At 33.7% G+C, this 25,493-nt stretch overlaps 2 protein-coding genes across 2 annotated transcripts; both read right to left on the bottom strand.

The window, feature by feature from the left end:
* Nucleotides 1-410: 410 nt before the first annotated feature.
* LOC118179435 (uncharacterized) lies at nt 411-22,472 on the bottom strand. The gene is made up of 4 exons (XM_035348611.2): nt 22,343-22,472; nt 13,029-13,136; nt 9,432-9,728; nt 411-833 (listed from the first exon to the last, which is right to left on the bottom strand). The coding sequence occupies exons 1-4, from the start codon at nt 22,470-22,472 to the stop codon at nt 481-483; spliced, it is 888 nt and encodes a 295-aa protein (XP_035204502.2). The 3' UTR covers nt 411-480.
* A 993-nt stretch (nt 22,473-23,465) lies between these two features.
* On the bottom strand, nt 23,466-23,930 carry LOC146996850 (protein GVQW3-like). Its single transcript, XM_085819695.1, has one exon. The coding sequence runs from the start codon at nt 23,928-23,930 to the stop codon at nt 23,466-23,468; it is 465 nt and encodes a 154-aa protein (XP_085675821.1).
* Nucleotides 23,931-25,493: the final 1,563 nt, after the last annotated feature.

The following is a 25,493-nucleotide window of genomic DNA, read 5'->3' on the forward strand; positions in this document are numbered from 1 at the left end:
AAAAAAAAAAACTATATTCTGTTCTGTGAGTCAACAGAATAAAAAGACCACTGGTTTAGAACGGTGCAGCATATGAATAAAGCAGGTTTGAAATACACCAACTGCAAATTACATGCTTTAAAAAGTAGGAATTCGAGAAATTTAATTCATAGATTTAAAAATAAAAGATATTTAAGTTTAATTTATAGATTTCACAAATTCTTAAAACAACTCATCGTGATCGTGATTGCCTGAATGTTAATTAGGTGGTTACTGTTTTTAAGATTTTAAGTTATTAACAATTTTTTAGAAAATAAAAAATTATTAAAATAAATCTGCTAGTTTTTGTATGTATTAATCTTCCCTAATTTATATTTTTTAATGTCTTTTGCTAGTAAATAAATGAAAATGATAAGAACCATAGTTATATTAACTTACTTTATTGATGCTGTATATTCAATAAAATGTAATTTAAAATACAATGGATAACTAAACATTTCCTTAAGAACAGCGAATCATGCTCTTAGTTATGATGATCTTTTGTATCTCTTCCACAAAGATAGCCTGTATAGGACCTGTCAAGACTAGTCGCAGGACCAGAGTTAAAACTGGCGTTAGAATTCCTTGCAGTAAGTTGGCAACAAAAGTTAAATCCAAGCCCAGGAGTTCAAGTTTGGTTACTTTTACCACTTCAAAGCCGATTACCTCGCAGGTTGTTCCAGGCAAAAATACTTGCCGCAATTGTATTAACACCCTAACATTTAATGCGAGAATGTTTAAGACTAGATTTACAACATCCCCCAAGAGTCTTGTAAGACTAGTTCCAAGATTTCCAAGGAGGCCGCCTAAAAGACCTGAAAAGAACAAGATCACAGTTTTTACCTCACATTATTTTAGCATGTCTTTTATTACCAACAAATTATTATAAATATGTTTTATTGTTATTAATTTCCTCACTAAAACGCCTTTCAACACAAATAAAACGATAAACGATTTAAATAAATGTATGTATATAAATTAAAATCTAACACTCTAACAAGAGTTTCTTTCCGTTGAGTCACTGACATTACTTATTACACTCTGTCACAAGGTGGAAAAAATATATGCACCCAGAAGAAAGCGAATTTCTGTCACGAAACTTAACATGTATGTAGTGTATGATGAGATAAACAAATGATTACAAATTCAAAACAAGAGATCAAGAAGTTATAGCATGAAAAAGGTTACAAATCACTAAGTAGTATAGCCACCTCTCGCAGCTATACGAGGGAAACACGGCGTGTCATCGAATCAAATTTGTCACTTATGACCCCCTGCAAAAGATCATGCCATAATCTTTGTAAATGGGCGCTTAATTTACCAATATTCCGAAACGGCTGCAGTTACCTTCCAAGCACGCCCAAACGTGCTCTATTGGCGAGATGTCTGGTAACCTGAAAGGCTACAGGAGTACGTCATATCCTTGAAGGTACATCAACCCCTTTCTTTCCCCCCCCTTTCCAAAGTGCTACTATACGCCTCTTCAAAGTCCGACAATTGTTCGTACTGCCGCCGTTTACGTCTCAGAGGCATCTCTAGTCACAATATCGTCCATCCAAGACGACAGATTCGTTTGAATAGCCCCACGGCACGAGCAATCATGCTTTTAAACTCCGGTTGCGTACCTCATATGCGCATAACGCACTTACTCTTGTCTCATTGGCGTCAAAATGTAAATCATTTGCGTATCTTCTACGAGACTACATTCCTGCTGAATTTAGTGGTTGGAGTTCAATTCTTCTGAATGCGTACTTCCCTTTTTATTTTATTTTATTTTATTTTATTTTATTTATTTATTTATTTTTGACACTGTATTTCTTATACGTTTTATTTCCTTGTACAAAATAAAGGAAGTATTGTAATCGCAAAAAATTTTGGGTATCATATTTCAATATTCCATTTAAACGATTTTTTTCCCTAACATTTATACGTACGGACAGAATAAATGGCCCTTTTTTTTTCCAAACGGATTCAAAAATGCATTTAAAAGGGATTCAAAAGAGAAGTTCTCGTGACATTTGTAGGCATACATGTGTGCATGTATCTCGCATAAGTCAAAAACGTTAGCCGTAGAACGTTGAAATTTTGTATATGGGACTGCTATAACATCTAGTTGTGCACTTCCCTTTTTTATTGCAGTCGGCAGTACCAAACATATATATATATATATATCAAACAAATAAGATAATAATATGTAATAAATTGGGCAAATAAATGGTATTGCAAATTGAAATAATTTTAAAATTAAAACAAAAAATTGGAGTCAAAATAATATTTCCTAAATCGTATAAATTCAACATAGCGATAAAAGGAAGACAAAAGAAAAATAATAATAATAAAAAAAAACGCTGTATTATTATCTTCAGACTCTTACTCCTTACTTATGGCTAGCTTTTGACTCCATTTTTTGTTTTAATTTGTAAAAAAAAATTTAAGTTGCTCAATTTATTATACACTATTTTCTTATTTTTTTCTTTACTTGTTTAGTTTTAGTTTCAAATTTATATATATTTACAAATTATATATTATAGTATTATGCGCAGGAAATGTTTTTTATATCGCATATATTTTTTTCTAATTTAAGTATATGCATATATATGTGTATACGTATATATATGGTAAAGTTTAAAAGAAGAACATATTCATGATTTGGGCAATGTCAAATTAAAGAAAAGAAAATTTTGAACAAATAACAAAATTTAACTTTGAATGCGGTCTTCCGGTTCCTATAGTTATATTTGGAAAAGTTTAAATATTCGTTACGAAACAATAAAAGTACATACGAAACATTTGTTTGCCATACGAAAAAAATTGACCGAGGTATTTAATATCGAAATTCCCAGTTTTTGATGTCATTTAACTTGCTTTGAGGAATCGGTTAATTAATTTAGAACAAATCGAGGAAATAAGTTTAAATGAAGTGCAAAAAAGGCTGTGTATAATTTAAAAGGCCATACAAAGAAGTCTTGTGTTGTTTCTTTTGTAGATATATAATTAATTTTATTTGGTGAGTTGTTTCAATGTAATAAACGTACTAAATTTGTTGTAGTGAAGTTTAGCAAAAGATAGATTCGTGAGCAGTTGAAATTCTGCCTCTTACAATTCACATCTAAAACATTAAAATACGCGGATATTCCTTTGGATACTTCTAAAATTATATATAATTAAAAATTTTCACATTGAGGTATTAATGCGAGTTTAAAGAAATATAGGGCAGTAGAGAAGTAAGCATACGAGACACCAGGACTTAACCAATATCGTTGTACAAGTATTGTCCAGTGATACTAGAATTATTTCATGTATTTTCAAGAGAGGTACACGAATCCCTCTGCTTCAAAGAACGAAAACTACTCTGCGCCTTTTTTTTTTTTTTTTTTTTTTTTAAATGCATAACTTTAATAGAAGACATAAAATAAATAAGTAAAATTGAAAGCAGTAACTCTAACACCATTTATGAAACAAAATGAAGAAAAAATATTACATATGCTATGGAATAATGCTTTTAAATTCATTAGTACCTCGCTATGCTTCCATTTTTAAGTCAAACTTACTACGTCCTGTTTGGAAACGAAACTCTTTCTGTGGTGTTCGATATTTGTTTGGAATACGACTCGAGTTAAATGCGTCTTCACGACTGTGCGTACACACTTGTGTACATCTTGCACCCAAAAAAAAAAAAAAAAAAAAAAAAAAAAAAAAAAGAGAAGTTCTATATCTCCTGTTCTACGGGGCCGATTGATGAAAATTAATTTTCATTTTTCATGTTCGAAAGCGCGATTTAGGATATGTATTAGATTTATATATAACATTGTTTTAACATAAGTATTTTTTTCTTCTATTTTTTTTTATCATAAGTATTATTTTTAAGTATAAGGACTTTTTTAAAAATGAAATACCTATTTTCTTTTTTTTTTTTTCTTTTTTTTTTTTTTCTCAATGTTTCGATTGTACGACTCAAATTATGCCAAAGTGCGAAATTTTGTAAAAATCGTACAAATAGATTTTGGAAAATTAGCTCTCAAAATTTTAGCTCCTCATTGCTAATTGAATTGGTATATGTTTATTAATAGCTCTTTTTTTTTTATTAAAGTTACTTAATTCCTTCTTTCAAACCTCGAAATTTAGGTTCAATTCAAATAAAATTCGCAGATATTTTCTGATTTATTTTTTTAATTTATATTCTTTAGAAATTTTTACGAATTTTTCGAAAACATTTTTGAATTATAACTTATGAAATTTTTACCATCACCTTAAAGTAGATGCATTTTTAGGCATACCCGCAAAAAATTAGTTTTTATTCAAACTTTTCTAAGGTACTGAATTTATAAACAGGCGGTTTTTAAAATTTGGCATATTTGTTAGCGATAATTACGCCAAATGGGCTTTAGGCTCTTTGTTAAAATTATTTGAAAGAAGGTGAGAGTCACCTCTTTTTTCCGCTCGTGCACAATGAAAAAGGGAAAGGAAAATAGTTTACTTTAAATTGAGATTTTCGGCAATTCTTCTTGGCACAAACTGAAAAAAGTGCGCCATGATAAATTTTTAAATTTCTCGGTGGGTTTCTCAATAAATTTTACAAAATTTTATATTTGGGCATAGTTTGAGTCACAGAATCGAAATATGAAAAACAATCGGTATGTCATTTCTGAAAAATGGTGCCATTCTATGGTAAATGCAGTGTTGGAGTCTGGTCATGCCGACCTGTCGGGTTTTGCAGTACGGGTTCAACAAATTTGTTAGGAGGACTATAAACTTCCTTCAACTTAATAAAGGGCACTCGAGGGAAAACTGATGAACTTTTTTATATTCTGCACTCAAAAAATATCCGTGTTGCCTGCTTGCAGGAAACGAAACCAAACCCAAATTGAACTTAAAAATCAAAGGGCGTACTGTAGTTAAAGAACAAAGCACCTTAAAGGATTGAAAATATTCCCTAATGATCAGCAAAGTTATATTAGCCGCCCTCCCTGTTTTCTTGGTGCATAACTTTCTGCATTACACATCTTTGACTGTCCTGTCATACTGACCGTGCTGTTCAGTATTGATTTTGTCCCACTGGAGTGCCAGCTCCTGTATTCTTCAAGAATCGTCGACGTTGCTAGGGCTATTTTAGATACTTTTGATCCTATTTGATCTTTCTGTACTAACGTTTGGACAAAATTTCAATAACATTAACAGAAGTTCTGGAACCATTTAGAAAACCGTCGAGAAAGATGAACAGAAATAAATAAATAAAATAACTAATAAATAATTAAAGTTAAGATTAAATAAAACGTAAACATATATGTAAAAATATAATAAAAGTTAAGTTAATGATAAATAATTAAAGAATAAAATAAACTTCGTAAAGCAGACCTCGTCTTATTTGGATTTGTGAGTAGAATTACTATTTCATTTAAAGAAATAGAAAATAACGGAGCAAGGATCAGGAGCCCAGAATGTACAGTACAATATACTATTTCAAGGGATGACAGAAATAAAGATCATTTCTTTTAAACCGCAATACTAAAAACAAAAATAAAGCGATTAAAGCGTCAGTAATGAGAATAAGAGGGAATGCAAGAAACACTATGAAAGTAGGGAAAGAAATTTTAATGGAAGGAAACTAAGGAAATTTTGAAGATATGTAAGCATGTAAACAGAGAGAAGAGTCCCAAACCTTTCTGACTATGATCTTCCTTTGGAAATAATTCTAACTGTTAAGAAGAATGTGATATATTCTTCGAAGAAGAATGTGATCTATTATTATTCGTTGAGAAGAATGTGATCTATTATTATTCGTGAGAAAAAATATCTTAAAATGTGAGGACTGATTTGTTAACAGAGAATAAACGTAAGACTATGTACAACGGATCATTTTCTTTCTCCATATTATTACACTGTCGTCAAAAGTCCGCAATCTTTTCCGTGAGAAGTCAATAGCGTTCGATGTGTTTTACCATTTAACTAAATATTTTATTATAGTAATCCCACTGTAACTTAGAAGAAGTTATACTAAGGAACTTTCACATGGATTCCCTTTCCCCATAAGTCGCGGTTATCTAAAACCACCGATAACGAATCAGTGAATACGACAGCACGAAATGAAAAATCTATCCTTTCTCAGAGAAGCTCTGGTTAATTTATTCCTCTTTATGGAATATAAGATTTTAACGTTTTCATCTAGTTTAGGAATATAGTCTCTTAAAAGTCTCAACCTCTGTCCAAGAGGTTCTGCTTGTTTCCTTGGGTTAGACAGGCATGCGTTCAGAAGTTAGAATCGATTTTTAACGCTCCCCTATTACAAATTAAAATTTTATGAGATCAAAAGAATTTTCTGCTGGAATTGTGGCTTAGTTTTATAAAAGAAATGCCGGAGCTCTTCTCGTTCAGAGCTCTGAACGGTCTGGCTAGAATTACTAGTGATCTCAAAAACCACTAAGTCCGGAGCTGATGTCCAGTGGGTTCTGGCACAATTTAAGCTCTAGTTTATCTTTTTCGAAACAGTGACTCGAGACTTCCCACGAGCACCACTACGTCTGTCGGATTATAGGCTATTCGCATATATTTTAGACGATATTCTTTGGATATTTATAGAAATATTTTACACCAAAACTTTTCTGTTTTAAATTTCTTATTTGATAACCCCTCATTATCTTTCCATACCATAATTTCCAAGACGGTAAAACCTTTTGCTAGTATCAGAAGAGTTATTTTATCTCATTGCTTTTGAACAGCTTTCCAAAGTCCAAGAAGAGTTATAAGTCGACGTTTGAATTATGCGTTTTTTTAAAGTCCAAAAGCTCAAAACTACATGGGGGATACATCAGGAGATTTGTCGGGGATGTGAGTAAGGGATATGAAAACTTTTCATTAGATTCTTTGAATCATGTTTTAAAATTGTTTTCTTCTTTTTTGGTGATAGAGTCATTAGGATGTTTATATGCTGTAGACGTGAAAAATGAGCAATGCCGGGACTTGAACCTGGAGCTGTCGAATGCGCGCCGAGTGTGCAACCGTTACACCAAAAAAGCATGCAGAAAGGAGGGAGAAAATACTTTGTAATAAATGGATCTCTTTTTATTGCAGTCATTTCAATATACCCAAAGTTCTTCCATTGTGCTTACATTTTTCCAACTTTCTCCCGCTAAACGTTTTTGATTGAGAATTCTGCAGCGCGTTTTGCTTTCAACGATATGTCGTGGAGAAAGACAATGTACATTATGGGTTTTTTTTTTTTATTTTTTATTTTTTATTTTTAAGATTTACATAAGCATTAATCACTTTGTTTACAGTTCACAATGAGAATTTTAATGATTTTTAATTTATCCTTTGACTTGACAGATTCCCTTTCAACATGAAAGATCTTATGTTTGCAACATTCGAAGTACTCAGTTTTTTTCCTTGGATATGTATTTGGAATACTTAATCCACTTGAAGCCAAACTTTGACATTTCTTTTCCTTTCTTGCTGACCATATTACCTATCGTAGCTTTAGATATCGAAAAAAACCATGGCTTTCACAGCGTTGTTTTAATAACAAGAAATAACAGGAATAATTTTCTTCAGAAAGAGCACAATCATAGCCTCTCATCCATTGCTTCTTTAAAAGCGCCATTTTACATGAAAACAAAACTGTCAAGTTGCAGACGATAATTTATGCTTTTAAAAATATAGTTACAGTTAAAAAAATTTCCGAACAGACAATTGTTTTATATAGCCAAGTAAAATCGTCTAAAAAATCTGTAAACAGCGTCTGTATTATTGAATAAACAACCCGCATCATAACTGAATTTTCAGATAATTTTTGTCATTTTATTTATAAATGTTTTGTAAATTTGTTATGAGTTTTAAGAAACTTAATGAGAAAAGACAAGCAAAAAAGAGAATGGTTAGAATCACCCTGGAAGTGGGGAAAAAAATTGTTGAAAAATGTGAAGTTGGAATGCGTATCCGAGGCTTGGATACTGCGCCGAGAACGACGGTATCTACAGTTGTGAAAAAAGAAAGACGCCATTAAATCAACTAAACATTGCGAAGTGCTATCTGCGAAATCTCAAATAAGCCGTAATAGCATTGTGTGGAATAAACAAACAGCGTCACTTTTCCTAAAAATCTTGAGGAGAAGACTGAAAGTTCTTTGGACAGATTTAATCATCACCCAGGTCCATCAAGGACCATAAAGAAGTAACTAAGTAATTAAATTTGGTAAATTTTCATTTATGTAGAGTTTATTTCATCTACTGCTTTGTATTATAAAACTGTATTAATATAATAACAGTAGGATTTTTTATAAGAACGGATTACTTATTTATCCTTTATTTCTTATAGGAAAAGTCCGTTTGGTATAAGTCCAGTATTGTATAAATCCAAGGATCTGAAACTAAAGTCTCTTGGCTATAAAATTATCTTTCATATTAAGGATGAATATCTTTTAAGTTTTGAATTAATGGTTATAATTTAAATACTTGTGATAATTTCGAAAAGGGAACCATTTAAATATTTCTTGTACTCCGATGCAGTTTATATTTTCTATTTTTCAGTTGAATTCAAACATATTAAAGTATTGCATTACAAAAATAAATTTTTAGCCCAAAAGCGTTATTTCTCTCGAATATGATTTTGCTTTCTTTCAGTTTTCATTCGAGTCTGTTGCCTTTCGGGAAAACGAAAGATATATTTTTCTTTTCTATTCAGTCTGTCCGTTATTAATTAACTAACTATTACATTTAAAAAGAATAGATGTAGTTCATAAAATATTAGTTTTTACTTTTTAGGCTGATTGATTGAAATAAAAATGCATTTAATCCATGATATATCTAATTAAGAACATTCAATATTTTTATAGAATTTCATTGCGTATTTTTTCACTTTTCTAATACACAGAGAATAACTAGTGTTGTTATGTTAATTAATTTAAATGCATATTTGTCTAACATTGTATAAAATATTTCTCTTTCCCACCTGGGCTATCTCTATCAATAACCTGTGATGATAAACCGTACTAAATTTTGAACGAGCTCTTTTAAGCGATTGTTAAAATCTGAAAACTTTCAGATTTTTTTATATTAATGTTTTCTTCCGTTAAATTGTTTGTTTTATTCTGTAACAACACTATGATCTTAGGTAATTCCTAACTGTTAAAAATTCTAAATTTTAAAGCAGAACTGAGAGAAGAGACTGAAAATACTTTTTTCTCCCTATGTTTATTCATATTCTGCCTTGGGAGTGACTCTCGAAATTGTAGTGTTAAAATTGATTTTATGTGTTTTACCTCACGATACAAATAAAAATTTAAAGCAACATAAATTCAGTAAAAGATATTAATTAAAACATTGGTGTGAATTAATCTATCTCATTAATTACGGTGTAAAAACTTAATTATTCGTCATCAACAAAAGACAGTTAGCAGAAAATTAACAGAATATACAAACCTTCAAGGAGTGACAGCGTGTATGTAATTGTGATTCTCAGGAAGTTTATTTCTAATCTGATAATCACAGAGTTTTTCTCGCATGTGCATTTCGGAGTTCCTTCTAGTTTGAAGTTATTAAATCCTGCTGCAGAGCCACTGGTCAATTGTAGACTGTCAACAGTTTCATCAGACAAGTCGAACGAATCGTCGAGCTTTTCAGCGACATCGCTCAAACAATCACCAATGACCTTAATCAGTTCTTCTGTCGGCTGACAGTTTCCTTTGCGCTTGTGTCTGTAGTGGACCAATTCATTATCTAAAAACAATAATTTTATATTATATACGCTGACATTACATTTATTATGAAAGCAATATTTAATCCATACTTTCTGATTACCGGTGTAACCGTCTCGCTACCAGATACTAGGTGGTTCAAGAAGGGTGACATTTTTTCACGTGAATGAAGAGCAGTGTAGATGGTTACACGTTCTCATCGATTAGACCGAGTAAGTTCATGTGCACTCCATCTGCCAAACTTAGGCATAATTTTGAATTGCCTCCAATAGCGATGGATTGATGAGGACGACAGAACCGTCGTTGGCCCTTGCGAATATTCAACATATTTTTACCTTACACTTTCTCTACAACTTTTATATCACTCGCTGTACTATTGCCTTTGTGTGTATTGTTTGTGTCGTACTTTACTGTACTATTGCATCATGTATGCTCTTCTATGTCCGCTTTTTCATATAGAGCTTGTAAGATTTCGTTTACTTTTATTAACCAGTTATTTTACGTTAATGTGCTTTTCTGTTCTTCTCGTTTCCCCTTTTCCCGCTAGAATGTAAATTTCTAGCTCGTATGTATTCAAATGAGGTAGAAACAAGTTGGTAAAAAACGTTTTTAGAGGGTAGAATCTGAGCATGATCCGCCTACTAAAGACAACACTGCTAATTTGATTCTCTTGAGGTATTCTGCTGCGTTGCGTTATTCTCGTCACTAAGCTTCTCATGCCAACTTTTACGTCAGAGCCATCTTACGAATTACTTAACTGTGATGCCTTTAGGCTTACTTATTTTTACTTAACTAAGTCAATTCATTATCTTTTATTTAAGCCATAAATTGTGGCTATTTTTGTGAGCACGAGGGGTGCTTTCTGTTAAACTTTGAGGTAAGTAAAAGGGTCCTTTACACCCTTTCTCAGTCTGTGTAATACTTTACAAGACATAGTGATAATTTATTTAAAGGTTTTAGAAGTTTCGTACATTGGATGTTGCCAAAGAACACAAGATTTCATAAGCTATTAAAGCAACAAATTAGTGTCCGTGTACTTTCAAGCCAGAATATATTTGAAAGCATGTATACTTTCGTGAAAATAACTTGTTTAAACGTGTTAGAACCTGTTTTAAGAAGTCCTGTAGGAGAAATAACATTTCTTAAGGCATGATTTATAAAATTCATAAATGTATTATGGTAAAATCTCTGTTATCCGAGCCCCAATCGACTAAGGTCGCTGCTCACCGAGCCAGCAGTGAGTTTTAAGAAATCACAAGGAAAATGTCATGTAACAGGAAACGAAAAAAATAGTATTCATGAATTCTTTTCTCTATGATTCATCTTTTGATCTTTCTTAACGTCCTTTCTATTCTGCATTACGGTTGCAGTGAATTTGTTTTAAAAAAATTTCTCCATTTTAATCGAGTAGCAAAAATGTTATTTTTTTTTCAAACTTACTAAACTAAAACATTTCAAGTGAGAGAATTTTCAACGCATTTTTTAAATGGACTTGTTGTGTTAAAACAAAAATAACAACAACCGACGCCAACTAATGCTAAATTTGCAGAAAAAGTTCAAAGGATAAAACTATGCATAGACGTAATATAGGATAACGTTTCGGATGAGATAAATGTTGAAAACAGCTAACCAAGTTCTCCAGCTTTAACTGACAAAGAAATTATCCACCCGGAGAACAATAAAAATTGCAGCGATGCTGAAAGTGATGCTGAATACGACGATGAAACAGAAAATGTGAAAATTAGTCATGCTGAAATTTAAACAAAGATCTTTATAGAGAAACGTCCTGATGGTACGAATCTCCTTGCGAGCTTTTTTCTTGCGTGAAAAACGGACATAATTTTTCTTTAACAGCATTGTAGAACTATCACGGGGAAAAAAAAAAAAAAAAAAAAAAAAAAAAAAAAAAAACAGAATTTAGGGAAAAATTGTCGTATAAAAAAGGCATGTGGGAAATTGGACAAAATTTCTCAATTTGTATATATTTTGACGATGTTTGTTTATTCCTGTTTTTAATAAGTATTTTTGTTAATTTCTAGAAGCAAATTTTATTTAGTAAAAGAATTTGTTAAAATGTTAATAGTAATATCTGTGAGCTAATTTTTAGTATTTCGATAAACAATTTCAGAAAACTGTCGAAAGAAGAATCGGCATGACTTAAAATTTAATTTCCATTCACCGAATTTTGAGATATCTGAGGTGTTTAAGCTCCTAATTAACTTCAATGATCGATGTTCCACTGTATTTTTATTTTTCATTCATAATTTATTTATGTTTCTACTCATGAAATACGAGGAAAGTAAATAGTTTTGCTAATAATAATTTTGACCACTATTTGCCTTGCCGATGTGTGCTGTCCGCTTCACCTGACGGTAAAAGAAGCATCCCATACAAATCACGTTAGCAGTCTCACTTGCCTGACAATGGTCAACATAAGCCCTCGACATTCATTGTGGAAGGAATCAAACACGCCGGCCATTGGAATGAGCCTTGAGCACCATATAGGGAACAGCCCGACTATAGCTCAGTTCCGCCTCCAATTTTGATAGATAGCACTCAGGGGGGACGGCTTCCCGGTTCTCCCGCCCTTCTTCTCCTATCACCAAGCTCTCGAGAGGACTTTCAGTTCGCTGCATATTTAGAGTGCCCCATGCCGCACAGACCCTATACATTTACAAACATACATGCCTTCTCCGGGATTGGAACCTCGACACTTCCGTGCGGAGTCATAGTCACTAACCACTATCCTACTTGGGCGACTTCCAATGACTATTAAGCTGTGTAAGCAGCAGACTGCACGATGATGCCCATTAATGAGGCAAAAATCCAATACGGAGACAAAAAGGATAGCTGCTGAACGGCTGTGTATTTGAATGGCCACAGTATAGTAAATTTTGGGGTAGTTTTCTGTTATTGGGCCTGACTCAGAAATGTATGTATATATGTGCGTACGTACATATGTAGTGCATGTATACATGAACACATACACCCATAAATACATGTATGCATGCGTGCATTTCTGAATCCGGTCCCGATAACAGAAGAATATCAATTTTTGTTTATTGCCCAATAGATATCTGAATGTAATTTTCAATGCTGTTGAGTAAAAGTTTCAGAATTTTATTGAAATATACGTCTTATGGTTTTTTTAATATCCAGTGTACAAAATTACTGATTTAAATAAAAATTCGTGATACTTATTTAAAATGACTGCTCTCGAAATTTTCAAACAGTTTGTACTATTAATTTTTTAGTTGGGAAGAAAAATAATCTTCAGTAGTTTCGTTAAAATTGAAAGGATATATAATTTTATCATACTCACCCCGAGTTGAATTACTTGCTACAAAAGCTAGAGACATCTCAATATATTCAAAACTCAAAAGCAATGCAAAGAAAACGGCCCATTGTTTCACTTTCATCTTCAGAAATTCTGCGTATAAAAAATTTGTGAAAAATATGTTAATTTAAAATAATATGAATACTCTGTTTAAGTATTAAATTATTTCAAAGGAAGAAACTGTAAGTATTTTTTTCGTACTTTCGATATTTCTTGTATACATTAAAGGCCATACTAATATGATTAAATACGGCGAATCCTCTTATGGAGAAAAAGCCAGGGCTGAGCTTGTCTTCTAATAGAACATACATAATATATTGTAGTACATATTAACACTCTGCACGCACACACCAAGAAAAGGGGGGACAGTTCTAGAACTCCCCGTTCTACTGGGTCGACTGACGAAATTTAAAGTACATTTTCCATGTCTCGAACGCGCGCCTTAGGATATACTATATTAGATTTATTTATAGCATTGTTTAAACATAGGTATTCTGACACATAATTGGACTTTTTATGAAATAACACAGCGATTCATTTTCATATTTCAATTCTACGACTCAAATCTATGACATAATTATTACGACTCAAAAGTACCAAGCTTTTATAAAAATCGCACTTTAAAAAATTAGCTTTCAAAATTTTAACTCCTCAATGTTAATTGAATTTTATATATATTCATTAACATTTATTTGTTTATTATTATATTTATAAATTTTACACCAAATTTATAAAATTTAATATTATATGAAAGGTTGTACTACAATATGTGTTCGAAATTACAACCAGAAGTCCTCTAGCAGGCCTGACAGCAGCGCTTCATGGAATTCTTTATGTTCTGGAAGATTCCTGGTATGTAACGTATCCTCCCAGCAGCTACAGATATTCGAATGACGAGGTCTTTAACTGAAATGGGCGCTGCTACACCAAATTCATCGTGTGATCCCAGAAGAAGTACATGCAGGATAGCCCTCCAAAAATACTCTAAATGATCAATAGGAGGAGCAAGACGAAAGAATGAAAGAATTTTGTCGAGAGAAACAGAACTACTCTAAATGATAAAAATACTCTAAATGATCAATAGGAGGAGCAAGACGAAAGAATGAAAGAATTTTGTCGAGAGAAATAGAACTAACTTCGTTCGAATATGGGTTTTATGTGTATATATTGTTTTCTCGACAGACGGCGCTGGTTTGTTTTCGCTTCTCTTCCAGACGCTTTCTTTTCTGAAGGCTCTTATTCCTCTCAGTTTCTGTAGTCCGGTGACCTAGCATGGCGAATGAGCCGAGGCACCATACCCTATCCACCGCTCTCCAAGGGTTTCTTCGAGGTGTCTGCGGACGTCAATCGTGTAATATGGAGGAGCCCTGTCATGCTGGTACCACATGGAGCGGCTGAACGACGGAGGAACATGTGTTGCGTCAAGAAGTTCGGGTAGGACTTGTTGCAAGAATATCAGGTATGCCCTGCCGTCCAAAGGAACTGTCCAGTGAGGTAGTCTACAAGAATGCAGGCCCAAACATTGACCAAACGCTCTGGATCTGCACATGGTTACGTACGGTGAGGGTTCTCAGTATCCTCCAGACAATGGATTAAGTTAAACCCACTTGTTGAGCTATTGCTTGAGTATTCGTACTTGGATTGTCTTCTGCTAGCCATGAGACCGCCTTCTCATTGCTAGCTGTCCTTCTCGTTCGCTGTCGATTCATTGTAGCTATCGTTAAACAACCAGTCTCACGTAACCTTCTGTTCACACTTGCGAAGGTCCTGTGATGTGGAGCACGCCCTGTAAGGATTCGAACCTCGGACCGAAGTACCAGTGTTCAGCGCCTTTACCGCTCGGCCGCTGGTGGGCTCATCGTTAGGATTAGAGTAAAGCTTTTATCTCATGGCGATATCGTGAATGTGGCTGACGGAAACTTAAAAATAGAATTTCGGACTACCAGGAGCCGCGAGCCACCAGTTGGACACTACTGATTTAGTTGATGTTCGTAATTGTTATTCAAAAGTTTCGACGGTGTAAAAAGGCTACGCAACCGTTGAAATCTCGCGGTGATTTCTTTGATAACTTTGTCCGGAGTAAAAGCTGTTCTTCATTAATTATTGTAAAATAATGTTTGAAAAATGCTGCCCCCCCCCAAAAAAAAAATATGCTGCCAAGGGCTGACTGCTCCCTCCGCCCCTCTCTAGCTACGCCATTGGGCTGTAAGAATAAGGAATATTTCTACTACTCTCAGGCTGGAATTTTAAATTATATATACCCGAAAAATTGTAGGATATATTAGTTTCACATTAAACAAGAAGAAAGAAAGGAACGATAAACTTTCTTTGTAGAGGGACTATGCAAAAATGTTAATTTTCTATACCTCCTTTTTTTAAAAAATACTGAAGAATGTGTATGAATGCATGTTCTTTGCATTGTAAGAAAACGGGAGCACCTAAAATCATCGCATTTAAAGCTGGTGTAATCCTCTACCCGAATGTATGCATCTCGAAGCCAAAATTTTGAATTTCGAATTTGCTCTTTATTTATTTTATGTTTTCTGCAAATTTGATGAATTGTTTATTAAAAACTCGATAATTTAAAAGCGAACAATAGAAATATTTCTCGAAATAACATTTTTATTGCCAGCACCCCAGACTGTTGCCATTCAACAAAACGTTATAAGGTATTTCTCCCGCCTTCCTAGCGTGCCTTCGTGGTGTAGTGGTTCTGCACGACGCTGGGCCGGTATTCCAGAGGTCCGTGATTCGATTCCCGGCGATTGCTCATTTTTCATCTTTCCTGTTTTAAAAAAATACCTAATGTATTTACATTGGCGCCCGAACTAAAAGGGCGTTGGATGATGATTCTCCTCACCCACGATGTGGCGATTGGGTCCTCTAAAAACCCCAGTCGCCCTTTAAAAGAGGGACTATAAAAGGTATTTCTCGCGCCTTCCTAGCGTGCCTTCGTGGTGTAGTGGTCAGCACGTTGAGCCGGTATTCCAGAGGTCCGTAGTTCGATTCCCGGTGAAAACGATTGCTCATTTTTCATCTTTCCTGCTTTAAAAAAATACTTAATGTCTCTACAATGTAATAATACATAGTCCTCCTCACATAGTTATTAAATTAACACATGTACTCTTCCACTCGAACATGTGCACTTCGAAGCACGAATTTTAATTTTAGAATTTTATATTTTGTGCGAATTTAGTGAAGCTGATTAACGGACTCATTGATTTAAAGCAAAACTTTTATCTTGCACTCGCTAGTGCGTTGTCTTTCGACAAAACGTAAGTAAGATATTTAACTTTCAAATTTAATCTTTTTGTTACTGATTAATAAAGCCATCTAAAAGCCATAAAGGCAGTTTTTAATAATACCATTTTATTTCAAAAGGGGCTATTAGTCTCGAAATGGGATTTTGGCGTCGGTTCACTATAAACAGCGTATAACATTTAAAACTGTTTCCACCAAATACTATCGGCCTGTATCATTTTTATAGAGATTAAATAATGAAGAATCTGCATGTATGTAGGTATGTACTTTGCACAGTGAAAAAACAATGGTACCTAGAGATATCAAATTTCAAATAACCTAGACCTTCACCCGAACATGTGCAGATCGAAGCCAGAATTTTGAATTTCGAATTTGTTTCATTTATTTCATATTTTGTAAACCTTTAATGAATTTTTTATCAACAATCTCAACGGTTTTAAATTGAGCAGTGCAACACTGTTCGAAGTAAAACATTTTTATCTTCAGCGCGCTAGACTGCTGCCATTCAGAAAAATGTAAGACATTTATACTTTAATTTTAAATAACAAACTCGGCTGTCTGAAAGCAGTGTGTTGTGGGGAAGGGAAATAAAATACTTTTATCTTCCATGCGCCAGGTTATTGCTAAAGTAAAGCCAAGTAAAACACTTTTAGATTCAATCTGGAAGGTTGTTGACCCATATTGGCTTTTCAATGGGATTGGTTTAAATAAACATGTATTAAAATCATGGAATATCTAATTAGAAACATTCAATATTTTTATGAAATTACACAGTTGGACCCATTAAGATTATTAGTTCAAAGGGGCAATTTTCCCAGAAGGACTATTAGTTTCGTTTAGGCATTTTACATTGAAATGTGGGTGCATTTTTCAAATTGTTGCCACCAAATATTACAGCCCTGTATTATATTTAAAGAAATTAAATAAAGAAGAATATGCATAAATGTACAGTGGTGGCCAAAATTGTGGACACCTTTGGAAATTTTTATGTTTTTGAACTTTGTATGCTTATAGAAAACGTTACGTTTCACAAAATGCAAACTTGTATATATCATTTTAAATAGAATTTATTACTGAATTCAATACAAAACACAAAATTCAATTATTTGCAACACAAAAAAAGTTAAACGATAATAGTTATCGATATACATTAGATAGTGATGATTGCAGTGAGTTATCAGTACTTAGTAGGGTACCCTTTATTTTTGATTACAGCTTCACATCGGCGTTTCATTGAGCTGACAAGAGTTTAAAGCTCTTCTTTCGTTATTACATGATGCCAGGAAACAATTACAGCCTCAATTAGTTCCCTTTTATTTGATGGGCGCCTCATTCGAACAAGAGTTTTCAAACGGTGCCACAAATTTTCGATAGGATTGAGGTCAGGACTGTTTCCTGGCCATGACAACAATTTAATGCTCTTTGTACGAAACCACTCTTTCGATATTTTGGCCGTGTGGCAAGGAGCAGAATCCTGCTGAAAAATAAACGAAATATTGTTGGGAAAGAGATCTCTGATGGAAGGTAGAAGTTTTGGTTCTAGAATAGTGTCAAAGTATTTTGTGGCATTAAGTATCCCATCGATGACATGAAGGCGACCAATAGCATCTGCTGACATGCATGACCAAATCATAACACTAACTCGGTTCATCACAGTTGCTTGAATGCAGTCAGGATGTAGCTCTTCTCCTATTCTACGTCTTACATATTTTCGCCCATCACTACCGAATAACGATATCTTAGTTTCATCACTCCATATAACTTGTGACCACTGATCATCTGTCCAATTAAGGTATTCCTTTGCTCACTGTAGTCTTTTTTTCGTTGCTGAAAATTAAGATAAGGCTATTTTCGTGGAGTTCTACCTCTCAGTCCGACATCTGTTAATCTTCTTTTGATTGTTCTTGAACTGACAGAAACACCAGCATCATTCAGATCACTTCTGATCATGGAGGTAGGAAAGGGAGGAGGGGCCATTCCGCGCTAGAAGTGAAGCACTGCTTTGAAGCTTGGGTCACCAGACGGGGTGTTCTTTGTTTACATTCAGAAGCTCGCTTGACAAGATTCTGATAGATTTCGACACACGACAGTTCCATAGAAATCGAAAAAGGGACACTCTCGCATGAAAGAAACATTCATAGTGTGATGGATAATAGCAATTTGTATAGTTTAGTGACATTTACGCAAAAATCACATCTTGGTTATTTTTCGATAACTAAGAACAGCGATTTTGATTATGAATTTGTTTTATAAAATTCTAAGCTGTTGCACTACAAAAATATAGATTTTAAGAAAAATGTTATGCTTAAAGAATGAAAAATACCTTACGGTACATTTAAAATTGTATACGTCTTTCGATACCCTTGATAGAGTATTCGCTACTTTTATTTTATTTTCCAAACGTCAAAATGTTTTAAATAAAACAAATTTTTTTCACATCCATATATTATTGTAACATGTACCTTTTAAAATTTTTTAGAGGAGAGGCTTTACTGCTGCTCATTTTAAACCCATCGTTTTAATTTTATATATCTGAAAAATAATCACTTTGGGCTTACACGTTTTACTTATTTGGGTTAATTAAAAATAAAATTACCATCAAATGCTGCAATCCTCGTCAAAATTAATAAATATACACACAGATATGCCGACAAGTTAGCTTTCCCTTGATTTGGAACCACACATTTGTGTAAAATTATGTACAGTTTTACACAAATGTGTGGAACAGAAGAGGGATACATTTGTGAATTTGGCGGAAGTACCATGTGCAGTCAAGATGATGTGACCATGCGAACGTGCTACATCATCAAGACAGCTTATTCAGAATTGAAAATAGGGTAATCGACGGAGGTGAACTGTGAAACAACTGTGAAAGTACTGTGAAGAAATCTAATGATTAAATGTATCTAATTTATAATGATTATAAATGTTATCTAAATATATAATAACCTTAATATTGAATTGTAAACATAAATTGAAATCCTGTTGACAAATACGTTATAAAACTATTTAAGCAAGAATTGTTCGTATTAGAAAGCAATCTGTTAAAAGGTATTGTAAAGCAAATGCTATGAGATGCGCACTTAAGAACGTAATAAAGAGTTTTGGAATATGTATTGTTGAAATGAAGAGTAAAAAAAAAATCTGATAAGTATAATTAAAAGAATTATTCCCCTTACATTTTATAATAACTCAGTTACAAGTTTTAAATAATACTTTTAAAAAAAACTTATTTTATTCCCTTTCAGAAATGTTCAGAGAAAGTCAAATACTATTTAGTTCCTAATAATTCTCTAATTTAAAATGAACCGAATAGAGCATTAATTATAAATTGACTTACATTTTTCGATTTAAAAGATGCCTCAAAAGCCAAAAAATCATGTCATATTTAAGAAAATATTTTAGGAAGAAGCTCTATAAATAGAAAAGAAATAATGCATAATTTTAATATTAATAATACAATAAACTTTGATCTTAATTTTTGTACCTTAACCGAATAAAATCGAATTACCTTATTTTTTTTTTCTAATGTAATTAACGAAAACTTGTGAAAATATTTCATTCAAATTAAACTATTCTGAGAAAACTGTCCTGTGAAAAGTATAGCATTTAATTCCATTCAGAATGAAATGTTGTTTAAAAATATGTTGTTTTCACATACTTAGGACTCTGAAGTGTTGTAGAAAAAGAAAATATATACATTTATATGTATATTTGCGACGTAATTACAAAGTATTTACACCCGAACGCGTCAAATCCCATTGAACTCAATGGTAAATGACCCAATGTTTTGGTCACCACGTAGGGATCGCCGGTGCTTCAGAGCAGGGTACGGAGAAACTTGTTTAGGGCGACTCCATCTTACTTCCTACCTCCATGCTTCTGATGGCCGCTGATGACATTTTTCTATCTTGGAGATATAGTCTATTTATTCTTTTGTCATTAATAGAAGTGGTGCATCTTTTTCGGCCTTTCCTTCTTTGTTTTTTATTGAATTTGTCTCCTGATATCGTAAACAAAACTTTCGGACTCCAGATGTAGTCACTGAACCACCCACCTGTCTTGCAATTTCAGCATAGGAAAGACCACTTTCCCGTAACACAATAATATTACATCTCTTTCTAGGTGTCCAATCTACTCTTTTATTTGATGTCATTGTTTCTTGACTAAATATTAAAAATTTTTACAAAAATTCCTACTTGTAATTGCAGTGTATAAGAAACAGGTCCTCCTTCCACAGAACAAAGCAAAATAATGAATTGTTTCAAGTGTAAACATGATGTCAGCTTCTACTGGCAGTTACTAACATTTGATTGGTTCTCAGAACAAGAACAGTGATTGGCCAGGAAAGCTAGACATTACAAACCACTTCATAACTGTGTTTTTTATTTATATTAAAGTACATATAACTTTTTTTGTATTGCAAATAATTGAATTTTGTGTTTTGTATTGAATTCAGTAATAAATTCTCTTTAAAATGATATATACAAGTTTACATTTTGCGAAACGTAACATTTTCTATAAGCATAGAAAGTTCAAAAACATAAAAATTTCCAAAAGTGTCCACAATTTTGGCCACCACTGTATGTATGTTTCTCGCACTGTGGTAAAACAACTGTACCTAGAGCCATCAACTTTTGAATAACGTACATTTCCCCCCGAATATGGGCATCTAGAAGCCAAAATTTGAAATTTGGAATTTGTTTTATTATCTATTTCGTATTTTGCAACTAATTTTTGATTAACAAGCTCAACAATTAAAAAGCGAGCAATGGCAATACTGTACGGGGAAAAAAATATTTTTGTCTCCAGCGCGCGAGACTGTGTATCGGAAATTCTAAATATATGCTTATTTATAATTATTTTGCGATATTGTTGTTGAACTGAATTTTATGGTTTAAGTGCGAAGAACATGACATTTAATAAATAAAGGTAACACACAAAACGTCAAGAAAACGTCCCTTTGGGCGTAATGTAAATTCTGAAAGCTTTCAGATTTTTATACATTTTTTCCCCTTTTTAAGAAAAATATATTAGATAGCTGGCCACATGAGCAGCTAGTTTTTAAAGAAATGCTATACCAAATATAGAAATATATATACCAACCTCTAACATTCTATCGGGAATTCTAAAGATATGCTTTCTTTAAATATATTGTTATTTTACTGTTGAATTTTTTGTGTCCTGAGTGCGAAGAACGTGATATTTAATGAATAAAGTGACTATATAATAAATTAACAGTAATAAGTTTTGTTAGCCATCTTACGAAAAAAACTGAATATTGATGTGATGAACTGAGAAAAGAATGAAAAAAATACAAACATGTATGCAAATACTTCACACTGAATCGGGAATTCTAAACTTATGCTGGTGTGCAGTTTCCAAAAATTTTGTGATTTGATTAATGAACTGTATGTGGCGACAGTGTGAAAAAAAACAATGCTTAATAATAAAGTTAAAAAGATTTTTTTAAAAATGTTAGCAGAATTGAGTGCAAGAGCAGATTGGTAGACTTCGAGCTGAAGCCTTAAAAAATCCTTTTGGGGGACCGTTAAAAATCTGAAACCTTTCAGATTATTTTTTTTAATTTTTAAATCTGATTGATTTAAACAGCTTATCATCTTTCCTAGCTGAATTTGTACTAATAATTCACACGGAAAGTTTTCAATAGTCATTATGATTAGTCCGTCCAGTCTATCCTATGTCTTGTAATAGTTCTGACTAAAAGATATAAAAAGACTAAACTTCGTAATCTGAAAGCATATCTAACTTAGCTTATATCTGAATTATGGGTCTATCTTAAACATTTCCATAATATTTAGCCATACAGAAATATTTTGTCTTTCAATAATTCGTAAACATCTTTCATATAGATAGTTAAATGGTACATAATTTAGCAATAAGTCATTGTTTAAAAATAGAAATAAACTTAAACTGTCCCGTTAAAATTACTTTTTATGGTTTCTTATTGTGCTATATCAAAATGATTAACATCTTACTAATTCGCAGCATAAAATCACGAAATTTATGAAGCTTACCTGTCAAGTCTGAAATCAAATAGACAACTAACTGATTAACTGGACTTCTGTTAAATGGGGATTTTAAATTGGAATTTGCTAAGTCAGTTGAAATGCTTAGATCGCTATTGTTCGAAAATTTGCAAGTCATTTGTATATTTTATATGTCAGCTTTGTCCCTGCCCTTCCGTCTGGAGGAATTTTGTAGCATCAGCCGTAATAAGTAGAAATGATAAATTGCTTTTCAATTATTTTATCGACAATTTTCGTGTATTAATAATATATCAACGAATGAAAGAAAAAATTTATTTTATTTTATTTCTCACCTCCCCCCCCCTTTTTTTTTTTTTTTTTTTGTAATTTTAGTCCGCAATCACTATATAAATATAAATACATTTATTAATAATAATCACTATATAAATACATTTATTATAATAATCACTATATAAATAATCACTATATAAATATAAATACATTTATTATAATAATAATTTATATAGTGATTCGGGAAAAAATACCGTATTTATTTTTATGTATAAGTCAAGAAATTTTAGCACTGAAGTTGTGGGATTAGCTTATATATATTAGGGCGAGTCAAATGAAAGTGAGCCAATGCGAATATATGACAAACAGAGTACTTTATTTAAAGGTAGTCTCCATGAACATTGAGACTTTTATCCCATTGACAAATGAGCCGCGTGATAACCGTCTCATAAAACTCCTTGGGCTGTCGATTCAAAAAGTCTGTAACCGACTCCTTCACGGTGTCGTCCGACACGAATCTGGTACCCTTGAGATGTTTTTTCAGTTTCCCGAAAATGTGAAAGTCGCATGGCGACAAATCTGGGCTGTATGGAGGATGTTGCAGCGTGTCCTACTTGAACTTTGCCAGTTGTGTCTTAACCACATCAGCGACGTGGGGACGAGCATTGTCGTGTAGCAAGATCACACCATTCGTCAATCTTCCAGGTCGTTTGTTCTTGATTGCGACACGCAGCCGATCCAGCGTTGCACAATATCGCGAACTATTGATAGTCTCTCTACGTTTAGCAAATTCAATCAGTAATGGCCCCTGACGATCGAAAAAAAAAGTCAATAGCACCTTTCCCGAGGAAATGACAGCCTTTGCTTTCTTCGGGGGTGGTCAATTCAAATGTTTCCACTGTAAGCTTTGCCGGCGTGTTTCAGGTTCGTAGTGGTGGCACCATGATTCGTCTCCGGTCACAATTGCAGACAAGAAGTCGTCACCCTCATTGTGACACCGGATGAGATGAGTCAAAGCAGCGCCGAACCTCTCCGTCTTCTGGCGGTCGTTCAAAATTTTGGGCATCCATTGAGCACACAAAAGCCGATAACCGAGATGATCATGAATTATGGTGTGAACCGAACCGTGACTGATGTTCACACGCTCTGCCAGTTCATCGATGCTTATCCTCCGTTCTTGTCTAATCAGCTCATCAACCTGTGCAATTGTGTTGGGGGTGATTGCAAGGTGGCTTTGGCCCGGTCTTGGATCGTCTTTGCAACTTTCACGTCTTTCTCTGAAGCGTTTGCTCCAACGCTTCACAGTGGCCAATACGATGCAATGTTCACCGTACACAGCAGTCATACGGCGACTAATTTCATGTTGGGAAACACCTTCAGTTGTCAAAAACCTGACCACACCACGCTGTTCCTCTTTTGGAACGTCCATTATGTCACGCTACAGTCTTCAACCCACTGTAAGAGCGCCTTAAAGAACTTTAACCTCACACTTTCGCGCCACTTTCGTAAATGAAGGCTGTCTCTGTGCAACGCGCATGCGCCGCAGATGATGGACCGAACCATTCTTGCTGAGGAGGGGTTGGCTCACTTTCATTTGACTCGCCCTTATACGTTTAGAATGACTTATAAATAATTCGATCACACAATGAATAATTAACAAAAAAAATATTATAATTGAAATTAAGTAGTACCTAGGTATGCGTCATTAATCCTTTTCAGGTTTTATTTTGCTGCAAGAAATTTTCAACTTTTGGCCCTATCACATCTCGCCTTGAAATTGCACAAACATACTGTAAACTGTAAGGTCCATATCACACGAACAACTCTTTCGGACAAATATTTCTGCCTGGTTTACTACTGAAAGAAAGACGTGCGACTTTTTCCTTCCTTTCCAAAAGAAATTGCAAGTTGTTCAGTTTCAACCAATCAGCTAACAGCTTTGAATGCTATCAGCTGCTTTTAATGGGGAACCAGTTTCCCCTGTGTTAACCCCAAACCGATCTATGATGATTGGCTGTTGTGACAAAGCAGAAAAAATTGTTCCAAATAGTTGTTCTTCCGAAACAAACCAACGTGTGATAGCAGCCTAAGTCCATTTATCGGATTTTAACGGAACTTTCCCGCCACCGCAAATATCATCTGCGCAAACAGTTCGCGTTGGCATCTTTAATCATATTTTGTCAAACGATTTTTGGCATTTGAAAGAAAGAGTCTTACTTTAGAACGGTTACGTGGTCAGAGCGGATAGTGGCTACAGCGGACGCGTGAGAATAGCTGGGTGGGCAGAGCGGACATTCTTCCTATTGTGTTGTATCCCTAATCAGTCAAATGTCATTTATTGTGTAGTTTCGAGCTTTGCACCTGCTGTAGAGATAAGCCGGTACTTTTAAGACAAAAGGCTCTTTTCATTTTCTCAGTAGATGTTTGATCCTTATGAAGTATGTATGTCGCCTTATATCGTCGAAAAAATCTGTGATGAAACCCATAGCTATTTCAACAAAATTACTCTCTACAAAAAAGGAAAAGAATGTTTAATTGTAGATGATTACCCACACCGTTTACACCGAAAAAATAAATTAGGAATGAGTGAGTGTGTATAAGAAAAGACATAGCGTTGTAAAGGAAATGTAAAGACAAATTTTCAGTACGAAGTACTGAAGAAAACGGAACGTTCCTGCGTGCCCAACGTTGCTGAGATCAAACGTAAAAGGAAGTTATAGACTTGCAGTAAAAGTGTCCAAGAAGAAACATCAGTTCCCTTTCCCCAGATATTTCAAGAAGAACTTTCAAAATTATATCAGAAAGGTTATGGTTTTGTTACTAAAATACCGACATACCCAAATGTCAAGACTGTTTTATGCAAGGAGAGGAGAAAGCTTTGGGAGCTACCCAAAATCCCCAAAATGCC

Source organism: Stegodyphus dumicola, chromosome 6 (assembly GCF_044657685.1).
Source record: "Stegodyphus dumicola isolate Sdum_Otavi_A_Nest chromosome 6, ASM4465768v1".
Lineage (NCBI taxonomy): Eukaryota > Metazoa > Arthropoda > Arachnida > Araneae > Eresidae > Stegodyphus > Stegodyphus dumicola.